At 31.4% G+C, this 16,913-nt stretch overlaps 2 protein-coding genes across 2 annotated transcripts in view; one reads left to right on the plus strand and one right to left on the minus strand.

The window, feature by feature from the left end:
• LOC118180009 (protein D3-like) overlaps nucleotides 1–4,853 on the minus strand; it is a 37,334-nt gene extending 32,481 nt beyond the window's left edge. Inside the window, exon 1 of the mRNA XM_035349164.1 lies at nucleotides 4,618–4,853. Coding sequence (XP_035205055.1) covers nucleotides 4,618–4,827 — 210 coding nt within the window. The 5' untranslated portion in view covers nucleotides 4,828–4,853. The remainder of the gene's footprint in view (nucleotides 1–4,617) is intronic.
• A 348-nt stretch (nucleotides 4,854–5,201) lies between these two features.
• Nucleotides 5,202–16,913, plus strand: part of LOC118204471 (phosducin-like protein 3) — a 38,924-nt gene continuing 27,212 nt past the window's right edge. Inside the window, exon 1 of the mRNA XM_085807556.1 lies at nucleotides 5,202–5,351. The gene's annotated coding sequence lies outside the window, so the exon portion shown is untranslated. The remainder of the gene's footprint in view (nucleotides 5,352–16,913) is intronic.

Genomic DNA, 16,913 nt, shown 5'->3' on the forward strand with positions numbered 1-16,913 from the left:
GTATCATCCATGTACACGTCGACCTATTTTCACTTTAAAAAAATCCCAGAATTTCACAGAAATGGCATTGCACACACTCTTGACTTTATTTATGTACACTGCTAAAGTCCTAGGTAGTAACCTTTATCGCCTTACCAAAATGTCGCCAAACTACCTGTTACCATATTCCAAAGATTAGCCGAAATATTGATTATATTATCTCCTAATATCAATTTTAGTAGAAGTATCTAAAAAGAATGAACCCATAGATAGGAAGTTTAATTCCGAAAAAATGTTTTAAAGTAACTTGAATGTAAATTGTTAATAATGTTTTACGGGGACTTGAAGTAAATCATGAATAACAAAATTTCAAACTTTAAATAATAGAAGATTAATAAGAATATACTTTAAGAATAAACTTAAAGCATCTAAATTTATTATTAAATTGGAATAAAAGCATGGCAACTCTTCTATAATATAATAATTGCAACCATGTACAGGAGGTTTAACACAGTATCAAAACAAATCCAATTAAAAAAAGAATTCATAGCAGAACAAACTCGAAAAATAAAAATGTGCAAGGGAAAATATACAAATAAAAATTAATTTCCTTTCAGAAAATGAATTAAAGCTTTATAGAAGTCTATTAATATGTTTCGTTCTCGTGGTCCATTTGAGATCCAAAACCGTAAAGAGATTTGATCAAATTTTTATTACACACTTCATATAAAACCGAAAACTCGAATCTCAAATGTACCAGAATTTTCCCTACACATTTTTGAATCATTTGGAAAAAAGAATAAAGCATAACATTGTACCAAAATGACAATTAAAAAACCATAGAACTTTACATTATGTACATTGAAATTCAAAACAACAAATTGGTCTAAAACCAATGTATGCTAATCCGAAATTCAAAAGCAAGTTTAAATAAAGAGCACAACTAATACTCATTTAAACAAAACTAAAAAATTGGGAGGTCCCTGATTATGCTAAACTTTTAAAACCAAGAAAACAAAAAACTGTATGTAGAGATTTCTATAAATGAAACGTCAAATCCGAGCCTTAAACAGCAAAAAACTGAAAACCTTTTTGAAACAATAATTGAAAAACACACTTGCTGAAATCTTAACACAACTTTCTATGCGTAATCTAACTGAATTCTAAAGATGGCCAAACTGCGTTCTTGGTACAGAAAGTAGAATTCAAACTGCTCTGGAGAAGCCGAAATTTTGTAGTTCTCGGAAAAAGTATGCGATAAGGTTCAAAGTGTTTAATAGCAGAATTAGTATTTTAACCATAAGTTCAAAATGTCCTACTCTGTTATACTTTGTGTGTGGTCTGTAAAAATTATTACCGACAAGGAAAGGGTAATCGTCAACCCAAAATCCCACCGTAAGAAACTGCTCTTTTTAAAATCTTAGAGCGCGAAAACAGAACTGGCTCAAAGTTGCGGAAAAGGAAAAAAAGCATATGTTATAAAAGAAAAGTCTTCACGTAATTGTGGTACAATATTCCTTAGGAACAAAAAACCCCATTTTTTTAGTAACAGCTAGATTTGCCAGTTATTACATTTCCAAAATAGTATATACAGTCAAAAGTCGTTAATTCGGACACCCATAATCTGGAATGATCTATAATCCGGACATCAAAGCTAAAAACTTTCTGCGCGCGCGTAAGACCTTTACGGCTGCGAATACGCGTGTGCGCAAAATACGTTTACGAACGCGCGTTTAATGTATAACAGATGGTATAAGCTAAGCTAAAATTATATAATTCAGTTAATGTTGCAGATTGCATTGTTCCTTAATCTTCGAATTGGATTCAGCTTATTATTTTTTGCAGACTGTTAGAGCAATTTTATAAAAGTAAGCTTGAACTTTCGATTATGTCAAATAGAATTTCTGATATATATTTACTAATATGTAAAGGATCTACAAAGCGATGTTTCGAAGTCCATTAAACAAAAAGTGGAATTGCTGCACAAAAATGGATAAAGGCATATCCTTTGTTTATCTTTAACGCCGCGGCGCACAATGAATTGGAAGTTGATCTGTCCGCACTATCCTTATCTTCAGGGCAGATGTTTTTATTTTATTTGGCTTATAATTCCTTACTAAATGTAGTATTTCATCTCGATGTACTCTGTCTTTGATATGATTTAAATGAAATTCGTCATTATAATTCACTTCCGATAGCGAAGAAAGTGACAGAGTTTACTGAAAACGAAAAAATTTTGATTGACAAATTAGTCGGTATTTTCAACACAGCAATTATAGGACTTGAACAGCGGAACTTTGTAACTGAACAAGAAATTATGTCTGTTTATAGAATTAAAGAGAATGTATTATCACATAAAAAACGAAGCAACTTAAACAACTTACATTGAAAGAAATGTTTAATAAAGTAAACAAATAAATATTAAGCTTTTTTTTGTAAATTTTGATACCCTTTAGATCATAATTGTTCTTTATTTCATAAATTACGGTTTCATATTTTTAATTTTATAATTTCTACATGCCATCTTACCAGATTTAAACTAATGATCTATAATCCAGAAAAATCGATAATCCGGAATCGCTGAAGTCCCAACGAGTCCGGATTAACGACTTTTGACTGTATATGTGATGATATGATTTAGTTCCTTCTAGTAATTTGATATGAGATGAGTGGTTGACATGGGAAGACATTATTCTGCAGTTGCAAGTGGACTGAAATTAGAAAATGACTGAAAACATCAATTACATAGTAGAAGATGTGGAGTGCTTTTGAAGAATTAAAAAAGAAACCACTTGATAATCCAAATATCTATTTATTACTTGTTGTCTGCCCTATGGCATGACCCATCAAAATGGAGCCTATCTGCAACAAACAATCTTTGATGATGATGTATAATATTTTTTTTAACAGAATCAGATCTAGTGTAGAATTGGGTGCCTCTTCGATTAGCAACTTTTCTTTTTTTTTTTTTTTTTAAATTTTGCCGATGAAACCTCACTTCTGGTTACCATGATAGTTTTATCTGTGTTTTAGCTCCCTGATTTTATTTAAATGAAAATAGATTGATGTGTACATGTACAAATTTAAGGCAGTGCACAATGCCTAGTTTGTGCAATTCTAGGATGTTTTTTTAAGTGACAACAGATTAATGTGTACATGGACAGAGTTTGTGCAATTCTTTGACTTCTTACTTTGGTTTTGTGTGGCGGCCATCTTGAAATTGTGCCTTCCTGGCTCCGATCTTGGCGCCAAAAAAAAAGGCACCCAATTGTAAACTTTTACCACAGAATCAACTAAGCATGAGACATCCTAAAACTACCAAAGGTTGACAAAGAAAGTTGGAGGGTAGATGGATTGCAACAGTAGTTATATTACAATTTTTATTAATCTGATTGGCTAAAACTTGTAGGCAATGCTTAGTTTCATATGACATAATATGGAATTAGCTTGGTAAAATCCTAGTATACGGTGCAGCCTTGTGCGATTTTGAAAATTATCGCCAACACCAAAAATGACCAAAAGAACGTCTATGTATATATAGTGATAGTATACTATACACTATATACATAGCATATACTATGTATAACTACCTGTTTACTACTCATCGTATATGTCCTGTTTTTACTGCTCATCATAAAAGTTGCCAAATCCCGTGTGCACCGGATACTAGGATTAAACCATTAGTTTTCAGATATGATGCAGTTTCGAGAAAGTTATTACTAGAGAGGAAGTATCCAAACTATAAATGAGCAATCAAGCAGCTTTTTAAGCTATACTTTTGACTTGCATATTTTTTACCTTACATACATATAGAAAACTATATTAAAATCAGTCAAAGTAGTCATACAAGGAGTTTGTCATAAAAGATAGAGATTATTAGTAGTAGATATTTTCAAAAATTCGCCAAGTGCCGGTTATCTGAAAACGGATAATCTTTGGAATATGGTAACAGGTAGTTTGGCGACATTTTGGTAAGGCGATAAAGGTTACTATCTAGGACTTTATCAGTGTGCATGGATGAAGTCAAGAGTGTGCGCAATGCCATTTTGGTGCAATTCTGGGATGTTTTTTTCAGTGAAAATAGGTCGACGTGTACATGGATACCGTGTTTGTGCAATTCTTAAAAACGCGGTAAGCAGTTTGTAATTCTACACTTTCTCCCAATTTCGCACCTAATCTTCGTCATGATTAAGCACTTTTGTTCCATAAAAGTTCTAGCATAAGCGTAATTCGGCTAGCAGATTGTTGGAAAAAATGTCGAGTTAAAAAAAAAGCCTTTACTTCGTGAAAACAAAATGCCGTCCAAAACAAAACTAGCAGGTTGCTGTAGCAGGGTTGGTCGCCAAATTTTCGCCAAAAAATCGCCGAGTTACCATAATCCACAGATTAACCCAAAGAACTGCCACGGAAAATTTGCCTCGCAACTCACTACCCATATATTCAATTTCAAATCGAAACCATAAATAATATTTTAAACAACCTTTTAATATTCCCATAGTAAGTACAACAGCACAAGAAATGATGAAAATTTATCTCCACGTTAGGTGTATGGATCTAAATTGAACTTATGCACCATAATTTAAAAGTATTTATGTATATATATATTCGACAAGATATGTTCTGAATACTTGGACGTACCTCTGCGGTATACTGGGGCACAGTATCAACTACATCAGGCACAACGCCGTGCTCTTCCATTGCAGCAACCGCTTTGAACGATAGTAAACGAAAATTAGACTTTTTTAACAAATGCTTCTTTTGTTCTTGGATCAAATTTAGCTGTGCCTCAAAACGAGATGTAGCTTTAACAGCACCTACAACAACACTTCGCGCAACTGCATAAAACATGGAGACTTGAATTCCTGTTGCCACTGCTAATATATTTCTTATCACTTTCCCTAATCACATGTCTTGCAAAGCATAGACGGGAACAGAGATGCTCTCTTACCACTGCATAAAAAATTGTGGCTGGTAGGGCAGGAAAGTTTCCCCAAAAAATTAAAAACATGAACTTTCTTCTTCAGACATCAAAATTTCGTACGATAAGAATAAAATATTTACAAGAGATTTCAGTGTCATTTTTCATCCATAAAGTTTACATTTTTAAGAAATATTTTGAAGTGAATGAAATTGTATGAAAGTTTTATGACCTGTTTATCTATTACTGAACTTTTTTTAACAAATAATAATTTTTTTGAAGTGTAACTATTGTAGCAATATTTGGTCCTTTTATTCTTACACTGAACTTATTGGAAAATTAAGGTAAAGAAACTGGCAGCGCCGGCAAAGTTAATAATACAGCCTTGGTTGTGTTCCGTGATAATAGTTGTATGGAAGTTTGATGTATTGCATTAACTAAATTTGAATTTAACGTAAGTACTTTTTTCCAAATAAATTTTTGATCTACATTTATTTGAGTTTTTAAACCTCATGTATGATTACATTCTTTTCTGTCATGTGTAGTGTTTTTGTTATTTGACATAGTGGTTGTTTTCAATCCGACCATCTGTTCTTGATTCGATCTGATATTAAACCTCTGGCACTTTTTATATTGTGTGTAACCCATTAATGTCATGAGTAATCATGAAATTATTTCTTCTGTTTAGGACTAAAGCTAAAAATATTTGTTTTGTTGTATATAGACTTAGTAATTCTTTATGTTGCTTTCGGTCTCAACTAATAAAAGCAGTATTGAAGTGATAATTTCATCGAAATGTCTCTAGCTTGATGCCGAAGTAAAAGCTTATATGCTTCTGTATTGTTTTAGGAGGAAGGCATGAACGTTGCCGTTACAAATTTTGGAACTACTCTGATATGCGCCCTCAAGTCACCAAATTTCTCGCCAAATATTTTTGGCGAGAAACTTCACGCGGCCATATTACTATCTAAATTTTTTATCTACATTTCGAACTCTAAGCCTAAAATGCCTCCAAAAACGCGGTTTTCGCACATGCAAAAACTACGTTTTGAACACACGATTTAAGCTAAAAATCCAAAACAAAAACAAAAAATTTAGATAGCAAAAACGTGCAGTTTCTAACCAAAAATATTTAACTAGAATCCATGTACACAGCGACATATTTTAACTTAAAAAAACATCTACCAATGGCACAACGTAGGCAACGAACGAATCTACGAACTACGCACACCTCCCTTTAATAAATTAACATAACAACAATAAATTTCAAAGAATACCATGTACACAGTATCCTGTTTAAACTTTAAAAAAAAATCTACGAATTGCACACTGTAGGCAATAAACGAATTTACGAACTACGCACACCTCGCTTTAATAAATTAACATAACAAAATAAATTTCAAAGAATAAAGAATACCACGTACACAGTATCCTGTTTAAACATTAAAAAAAATCTACGAATTGCACACTGTAGGCAATAAACGAATTTACGAACTACGCACACCTCGCTTTAATAAATTAACATAACAACAATAAATTTCAAAGAATACCATGTACACAGTATCATGTTTAAACTTTAAAAAAAAATCTACGAATTGCACTATCTACACTAAAAACAAATCAAGAAAATAAACTAAAATAAATTTCAGACAATTCAAAAAACAACAGAAATGGAAATTCATACAAAAAACAATGAATATAACATTCTACAAAATAGAAACAATAAAATGAAATGCACTTACCATAATGAAAGCTTCTTTTAAAAGCAGAAATATCACTTTCAAACTTCACAAAAACAAAAAACAAAAAACACTCTTTGCAAATAAACTACAAAGAAATTTTTAATTTTTCCCATTCAACACATCTTACAATTTCTAGAAATTTATTAAAAGCATCTTCTTTAACCCCCCGAGGGTTACGGGTTTTTTCAGGAAACGACGTAAAAATAATCGTGTTTTCTTACCAGGACTGTCGCAAGTGCGGCAAGCATTTTTACTCAAACTGCTTCAAAAGCGGGCCCCCCTTACCATGTGGATATAATTAAGCTAATTCTCCCCTCCGTTGAATTTAGCGAGTGAAATTAGTTTTTCTCCCTATGGTATCTTCGTCACGAGACTGGTTGCTAAAATAGTATTTTATCTCCTATTTGGCTACTTTATAATTTGCACACTAACACATATGCTATATATTACTCGTACCTTAAATCAAGATATGTGCCGAATACAGAAAGTTAGTCAATATACATCAGTAAGAGAAACTACGTAAAATGCTTTAAATTTTCAGTTTCTTTAAGGAATTGCTTCGATAATGGTGAAAAATTAATCTTGCATTTTTTTATCCTTATTTTCTGAGGAAATACTTTTTAATATACAAAGGTAATTTGTGAGATTTTTTTTCTCTCGTGTTCCAATTTTTCGAATACAAATTATTCGCAACTTATTTTAGTATTATGTTTATATTTAATTTTCAAATATTATAACTTTATTCCAGTTTAAAGTGTTAGATTTAAATAATTCTTTAGATTGCATCGTAAATTTATTAGTAGTTAGTTATTTATGACACCGTTTTGACTTGTGAGAAATAAATAAAGTATTGTAATCGCGAAACATTTCGATTTTCATATTTCAAAGGAAATTTCCATTTTGAATAGTTCCATCATGACGTTTACACGTACGTATGTCGCATAACTTAACATAAAATGATGAAATTTTAAATTTAGGACTTATGACTAGTTTTAGCGCGACGTATGTCTGTACGTATGTATGCATGTATATCGCATAACTCAAAAACGGTTAACCGTAGAATGTTGAAAGTTTCTGTATGGGGCATCTGTATAACATATAATTGTGCACCTCCCTTTTTTATTGCTTTCGGCAGTGCCAAAGGGGCATTTTGAAATGGAAGATCATATCTCCTTTTCAAACGAAATAGGTTTAAATGAAGTTTAGCAAAAATTGCGTTTCATTTATTTGTCGTACAAGGAAGTCATGAGGTGTCCGCATCAGGTTTTTTAAGATGTTTCAGAATAAATAAATATATGGTTTGAATATCAAATGATCTCAAATGTATCAGCTTTATTTGTTTGTAAATATTCTACAGAAGTCAAGAAATAATCTAAATAGCATACCTTGAGAAGAAACACATTAAATACATTTTCTTTTCAAGGAAAGTTGAAATTTTAAAGAATAACTGATTAAATTTTCTTTAAATCCTTTTATAAAATATTACATATAAAACCAGTTACGGTTTTCAGAAAGACAATTTAAGGAGGAAAATATTGTTTTAGAATGCATATCGCACAATATTTCCACTTTAAATTGTTTTTCTGGAAAATATTTGTGTAATATTCATTCTAAAGTAATATTTTTACTCATAAATTTGGTATGCTTAAATTTATGTTAGCTACCTGTATATAATATAAGTAGTCAGTTCAACCACAATGTAACAATGATACAAACTCTCTGTAAAGATCGATTTCTATCATCTATGACCATCTGTTCTATAATCTATTTCTCACTCTATAATCAGCCAAAATAGTGTTATAATTATCCTTTTGAATATTGGAACGAGTAAAATATATCAATATGAAATATGCGATCAAGTAAAATTATCTCATTGCTGTTACAGGAGGATGTTGTGTGTAAAACGTCCTTTAAAAGGTAGCAAAAAAACATAAGTGTTTTAGGTTTAGTTTTATTTATTTGATTGCGGCAAAACAAGTATTCGTAAGTATTATCTGTCTAATGAAGGCATGCTTTCGTGGAGAACTGCTTAAGGAAAACTAGCTGGCACTGACGTTAACACATAAGGAAAACCATGAAAGCCTCTATGGAGTCAGCCTGTTCGCCAGAACTAGACACTGGCTCGAAGTACTAGTGTTCAGAGATATTACCGCTGCACTATGTTAGAATTTTAAATCTATGTCATCTTTAAGTTATTTAGCAGATACTATGTAACAATAAATTATTAAATTCTCAATGACTTGATTCAAGTAATTTTCTATAAAACTGGGCCTTCTGATGGCCGATTGGATAAGCCCAAAGAATTTGAGTTTTCGACCTGTGCCAGAATTATGTCACCTGGCTGCGTTTGTGGATTTCTCCATAGGGAGTACAAATGTGAGGTAGGTTTCCTTACAGAATCCTTCACGAAAGCATTACGCTCTTTAAGCAGATAACCTTAGTATTTTTCATCGCTTTCAGTTAAATCAAATGAGCTTCCGATAAAGTGCGATGTAAAAGTAGGACTGAGGAAGTACGACAGTCCTCTATATACATATATCATTCTGAGGAAGTACGATATACATACACTGAGAAAGTATGACATAAAAAAAGGCAGTAAATACATTTGAAGTGTTGAAACTTTTTTCGAAGGAGAGTAAAATGCAAACAATATTTTGCTTCTAGACACACTTTCCAAACTGGGATAAATCAGAGTGCAGAATGCACTTAAAACAAATTAGCTTGAATAATTTTATCAAAAAACTTATTCATGAATGAGAAATCATAAACACAATTTTTGTTATTTATTTACGTTGTAGAGACGTTAGGTATTTTGGAAGCAGAAAAAATGAAAAATAAGCAATGCCGGGAAGCGAACCATGGACCTTTCAATTATGCGCTGAGCGTGCAGACTACCACACCAGAAAGGCATACCAAGAAGGTGGGATTTGGCAACTGGGTTTTTAGGTCGCCAAATCCAGGGGGGGGAGAATCGTCATCCAACACCCTTTTAGTTCAGGCACCACTGTAGAGAAATTAGGTAATTTTTGGAAAGCAGGAGTGATGAAAAATATGCAACGCCTTTGCCGGGAATCGAACCCCGGACCTCTCAATTACGCGCTGAGCGTGCAGACCACCACACCACGAAGGCGCGAGAAATACCTTATAATGTAATGAAATTTATAAGTATTAAAATTTTAATAGAGCTAAATTAAAACTGTCTATAAAATTAACTGCGATAATTTGATTCTTCGGTTATCGCCGTTTCAATTATGCAATTTAAATGTAATAACATAATTACAAAATATTTTTGCCGGTTTTTCAGCCGCCTTCTAAAAAAAGGAGCATATGATATGACGTGATTTTCTTCACTGCTTAGTTTTTCGATATATTGCTCATTAGCTGTTTATTTATCTGATGTCTCACTATATATGTTATTAAATTAAGCAAAACTTTATGTATAATGCAACTTAATATTTCCCTATAGCAGTTCTGTTACAGATCGGACATACGTACATATTATTTGTCTCATCGGTATATCATATACCTGGGAGTCTAAATTCCATTTTCTCATTATTTAAAATCTGATAAAATTATTACCTTTAAGCTGAGGTAATCTGGAATACCTTGTCACGCAAGGAAATTTCCCTTAAATTGTGCATTTTACATCCATTCGGTCGTTTTTTTTTAAGTCCAAAAGTGCAGGTTGGCTCTGAAGGACTATTAATTTCGTTTTGGCATTTTGCTAAGAGGCTGAATCACTTTTGAAATCGTTGCCACCATGTATTATCGCCCTGTCTTATATTTAAAGAAATTAAATAATGAAGAATCTCAATAAATGTACGTATGTTTCTCGCATTGTGATAAAACAACGGTACCTAGAGCCACCCAAATTTGAATAACATAATTTTCCATAGAATATGGGCACGTGGAAGCCCTAATTTGAATTTGAAATTTATTTTATTATTGATTTCAGATTTTGTAACCCTTCAACGAATTTTTGATTAAAAAAACGAAACTATTTCAAAGCGAGCAATAGCAACACTGTACGGAAAAAAAAGTTATCTCCAGCGCGAGGCTCTGTATCGGAAATTCTAAAGATATGTAATTTGAGATATTGCTGTTGAAGTGAATTTTATAGTTTGAGTACGTACAACATAATATTTAATAAATAAAGGTGAACACAAAACGTTAACAAAGGTAAATAAATAAAAGTAAACACAAAAACGTTAAAAAAAAAAATAATAAACTCTTTTTTGGACGTAATTTAAAATCTGAAACCTTTCAGATTTTTTTTTTTTTTTTTTTTCTGCGCATTGATTTCTTTTAATTGTAAATAATATGTAAATTTTTTTAAAAATTAAATAAAAAATATATTAAAACTGTCATTTATTTTTTATCGATTAATGGAAGGCCCTAAAGAATTATCATTTTGTAATAATCATATATATATTAAACGTTAAGGCTTACGCAGAGAAAATATTTCGAGTGTTATTTCGAATTTCATCTGCGACAACAAAGTTTAATCATTTTCAAAGCAACATTGTTTTTGTTTTTTGCTCTTTCTTTCACGTACACTTAGGTTCATTTATTACAGTATTTACCATTTATTTTTTCAGTTACCTTCATATATATTATGTAGTAAAATCGTGCTTTTAATCTTACCCACGAAACAAAATCTGATAAAGTGATAGTAGTGGGAAAATTAAGACTTCTACTATCATTTATATCACATACATCTATCTTTATTTTAAATACTGAAGGACTGAGTATTAAGTATGGTTTTTATGCAGAAAACTAAAAGATTACGGAAATTATGGCACTAGCGTCTGAAATTTTGAACACACGTGACCTCTAGCAACTGATTTGGCTTTGCTGATAAACAGATGTGCAAGAATACATCTCTTTAAAAGCCGTCTTCTACAATAAATTAGAGGTATTTGAACTAATTTGTAAAGTTTATATGAAACATATTATTAGGATAGCAAAGCATTTGGCTTCCGATTTGTAGAGTTGTAACGAAAAACAGTAGTATCATACATTTCAAAGCCTTGTTTTTGAAACAAAATAAAAAGGTTCGTCGAATTAGGTCGTATAGCAGTTTATTTCAATGATTAAATATTGCAGCTGAGCGTAGCGCAGGACTAAATAACACAGTATAATAACTGAACTAAATATTTCTTTTTTTCTTCGTTTACCAACATTATGTTAGGTATGTAATTCATTTGTAGTGCAAGCTATGCAATAGGGTTAAGAAGAATTTCAGGGCTCTTATTTTTTCATTTTCTTATTTTTATTGAAGAATTCGATGACACGGATATTATAATTTCACACTGTTGTTCAACATGCTAAAAGGAGGGAATAACGATGACATTGTCCTGGTGGTGAATGGAGAAATTTCTATCCTTTTGATTTAATTAAATTAATTCGAAGGTGAGCATATTTTAATATACTAATTGTATGTGAAAAACCTAACAATTTTTATACAAGAACCTGGGAAGCCGATTTAAACTATTTTTGGTAACTCATTTGCAACTTCTACGCACACTGCACTGTCCATCTCACCTTTGTTTATATTTTTTCCTGAAAAGTGCACAAAAGTAGAGCGTCGATTCTACTTCTCTCATTTGTACATTATTTTACCTCCGAATTAAAAACTTTTACATTACAGACAATTATGTCTTTTTTAAAAGATCAGGTTACTCCTTTAAAATTCAACTCATTCATTCAACTCCAATAAACTCATTTTAAAGGTTACTCCTTTAAAATTCAACTCATTCATGCAACTCCAATAAACAGAAAAAATTTGGAAATCGTAACAAAATGCCCCCCCCCATTTGTTTCCAAAAAAGTGTTTCTAATATAGCAGAGACAAATCTAATAATTACATAGCGTAGAAAAATATTTACCTTAACACAGAAAAAATTCAAGGGTCATTTATTTGTATGTGAATATTTATGTTAAAATAACAACAATGATTTAAAACTATTAAATCCTTGTTAGTTCATTTGAAATATTTCTTCTGTTTGTTCACAAGTCCTTTTACGTTTTCAGAAATAATATAAATTATGATCTGATCTAAAGACAGTTTAAAACGTCATACCCGATTTTATTCAAATGAACTTAATCACAACGAAGAATGCTACAAACGTTAATATGTAAATGTTTAAGAAAATATCGATGGATTTGTGAATATACGGCTTGTTTTTTAAAGAAAAAAAAGAATTCGTTTCTAAAAAATACACTAGCACTGTGTATTGCTTGCTGCCTTGGATTCGTGATTAATTTATTTTCAATTTTCGGTTTTATCTATATCGATAATTTAGAAAATTGTTTCGCTTCCTTACTAATCAATAAATGTAATCTAATTATCAAAAATACTAATTTATTTTAATATGTTATATTTAACATACTGATTATGGATATTCACAAAATATATTTTGCAACATATAAGATTATGTAAATACATGCTTAATTTAGTATATATCTATGCTACTTTACACATAAAAACATGTCAAAGATTGAATCTTTAACTTGGTTAGCCCCTTCTTAAACAAAATCTCACACTTCGTTCTGAATTAATCAAAGGCTAATTAGAAAATATATGTCTTTTTTAATATACTTTTATGTCGATTCGTTTTTCTATTCCTTGTTGACTGAATAGTTGACTAAATGGCTTCAGTATTTTAAAAAATAAAATCTAGAGCCCATATGAAAAGGTTATGATTATTTTCTCATAAGTAACCTAAGTAAGTTCTCTTTAGAACGCCCTCTTTGAAAGAAGTCCCTCTCATAATCTTAATGTGTTATTCCGTAATTTACGGATCTAATCCAACCCAACTGATTTGGGAACTTACCTCAAATTTTTACAGCATCCTTCATTAATTTATCCTTTTAGCTTACCTCGAGATTTGAGCAACTTTCTGCATCTAACATATATATAAGTAATGCTTCTAGCCCTAATTGCTATTTGTATGAGCCTCCTCTTCAGTTCAAGGTTTGTTACGATATCAAACTTGTTAATAAAGAATAACATTAAAGCTTTAAAAAAACTCAGCTTATTAATTTAGTTGCCTTTTTTCATTGATTTAGAAATGTATTTTCAAGGAAATGCAAGCGAAGAATTAATACGCTAATATTTGTTATTTAACAAAACCTTAAAATCATAATTCAAAGAATGTTTATAAATGTGCAAAACAATTGTTACTTAGGCTGCTACCTTTCCTTTTAAGTTCCAACAAATGAAAAAAAAATTCTGAAGCATTTTAGTAGCAGTCAAATATAGTAGTTCTGGCTTCTAATTAGTATAAAATTCCCTTCATGCAGATTTTTCGGATTACAATTAGTTAAATACGTGTTAAATGTAAAAAATACTGCGAAATACTTAATGTAGCCAATCCGCTTTACCAAGAATAGAGCTCTGACACGATACAGTTATTATTTAAGTATTATATCTCTTTGAGTCACTAAAAATATTAAGTATCATACATAGGCAGATTTTGCTTAATATAATGAAAAGTTTTCTTATGTTTCATTAGATTAGTATTTACAATTGTAAATATGGTGAAATGACTTTCAATTAAAATGAAAATGCAAAGCATTTCTAAAATATAATGCAAAAATTAATTTAATATTTTTATAACATAAATATCAAAGACAAAGAATGAAATATTTTTAATGATGACACTAAAAATAAATTTAAAATGAAGTAAAAAATTATACAGGGAACAAAAATACACTTCAGCAAAATCTAAGGCAAACTAAGTACATTCAATGAGTACAATGATATGAAATATATTGTGAATTAAAAATAAAATGGGAAAATAAATAGTTATTCTTTAACTAGCAAAAGCATAAGTTCTTACTGTTGTACGTAGCTTTGACTCATATTTCTTGAAAATTTAACGCTTGACAATATTCTACAATAATATTTAAATTTACGATATAATTAATACATACATTCAAAATTAAAATATTTTACACTCAGATTTGATACTTAATGACAGGGTTTCACCACCAATTAAAAGTTCTTCTTTTCACTGAATTCGCATACATCTAACCAAAATTTTTTTTAAGATTTTCTAAAAAGACAAAGTTCTTTATCTAAATATCTGAGTTATGGTAATGAAAATGATAAGATGAATTTAAAATATAATAGCATTTTCACTTTAAAAGTAAAAGTAATGAAGAAACATACCATAATTTAGAAGTCCTGAACAGTGTGATATGTTTTAAAACATGGGTGAACACATAGTCCTACATTACATTCTTCGCACCAGTATCTGGTTTCGCGTCTAATTCTTTTTCCTTTATCATTTCTTTGTTTATTGCACACAACACATCTACGAGAAGGATTGTTTCGAGTAGCACCAGTACGAGGAATAACAGAAGGAAAATGTCTTCCAGTTAAACGTACGATGCTACCATATTGTGATGCGTCATTTGGGTGCGATAACTGTGTTAAATGCTCTTCAATTAATCTCTCTATCAGTCTCAGTCTAAATTCAAGATGCCTGTTAAAGGCTTCCACACTTCGTATAAATGATGAAAGCATTCCATACGGCTTGATCTAAGAGATGCCGAAAAATCTTTTTATAATACTTTAGTTGTTGGTTTCTTATGACTGGATAATACGCTAGACACTGGTAAGCTTTATCCACTCCTCCCATTTTTTTATTTGGTCAATTATAGCAGTAGGTTTTCGTATGAGTTTATCATTTTTCGAAAGAGTTTCGAAATCTGTACCATGGTAGGTAATTAAAAATGAAATGGGTTTTTTGTCTTGCCATTTCAGAATGCATATTTTGCCTTTCTAAAAGGCCATAATTTCGCCCTTCTTCAATCTTTCTGATTTCAGTTCTTGAGCAAGACCTTTCCTATTTGCACACAAAGTGCCACATATATCTGTTTTTCCCGCGATAAGTAATTCCGAAAGTTCAAGTGAAGTATAAAAGTTGTCTAGTGTTAAGCTATAGCCTTTGTTTAGTAAATCATGTATCAGCGTCATTGCGCTTTTCGTTGCAACTCCAAATTGTTCGTATCGCAGATCAAATTTAGTACCTTTACCGGTATAAAGTACGAAATTCCAAATATATCCACTTGACGATTCGCATAATTGGAATATTTTAATTCCGAATCTAGCTCTTTTAGTCGCTATATATTGTTTCCAACCTAGGCGGCCTTTATAACCCAGCAGAGATTCATCTATAGCTATATCCCTGTCAGGGATATATGCGTTTTTGAATTTTTGTCGCAGCCTTTCAGAAAAGGTATAAATTTTTTTCAGTTTAGGCTGAGGATGTACACTTTTGTCGAAAGTTTCGTTATTTTCAAAACGTAAGAACTTCATAAGGAGACTGCATCGCCTCTCTGTCATTATTTTGCCTATAGATGGAGTGCTTATTATTGGTCTTTGAGTCCAAAACCATTTCTCCACTGGCTTCTGCATAATTCCTTGCAATAAAAGCAATACAAAAAAACACTTTTATTTCATTTGGATTTGTTTCAGTCCATGCGCATGTTCTTGCTCGTGGACTTAATATAGTTGCGGCCAAATACTGGGAGGCATATCTATTAGTTTCTTCAATTACAATGTTTACAACTTCGTCATCGATAAAGAGAAGGAGGAATTGTAAAGGATCATTCGCATCCTTTATGGTCATTTTTAAACCTGGGCAAGCGCTGAATGGAAATTTAGGAGGAACAGGTTGAGTTTTAGAAGTGTCTATCTTGCACCAATCCCGCACTTTGCTTAATTGTTCTTCATCTGAATCACTTTCAGTTTCAGACGAAGACAAAAACTCGCTTTCTGAGCTAGATAATAAACTTCCTTCTTCAGATTCACTAGCCATATAGGCTTCTTTTCAAAACAGCACGAAATAGCAGTAGCAGATAACACATCAGCAGAATAGATGAAGTGGCTGATAAATGAGATCAGGCAGTTCGGCTTTTATAGAGTAAAATCACTTTGGGGGTAGAAAACAAGTAAATAGCTTGGTCAAAGGAGCTTCTTGAGAAAATAAATGTATTTTCGAGTTACAATGCAATTTCCTTGTAATTAACTATATAAGAGTTACAATGCAAGTATTTATATACTACGTGCATTATCGAGATGTTAATAGAACCCCCCTCCCAAAAAAAAAAATTCTTTGTAGCAAAATTGTTAACGATATTATTTCTCCAAGACATTTACGCAGGTGTGTATTCTTTTCATGAATGATGAAAAATAAGTTAACAGTTTTCCGAGCAGATGCTCCAAATTATACAGCTTTGAAGATTAAGTAAGGAAGACATAA

The sequence above is a fragment of the Stegodyphus dumicola genome, chromosome X1 (assembly GCF_044657685.1).
Source record: "Stegodyphus dumicola isolate Sdum_Otavi_A_Nest chromosome X1, ASM4465768v1".
Classification (NCBI taxonomy): domain Eukaryota; kingdom Metazoa; phylum Arthropoda; class Arachnida; order Araneae; family Eresidae; genus Stegodyphus; species Stegodyphus dumicola.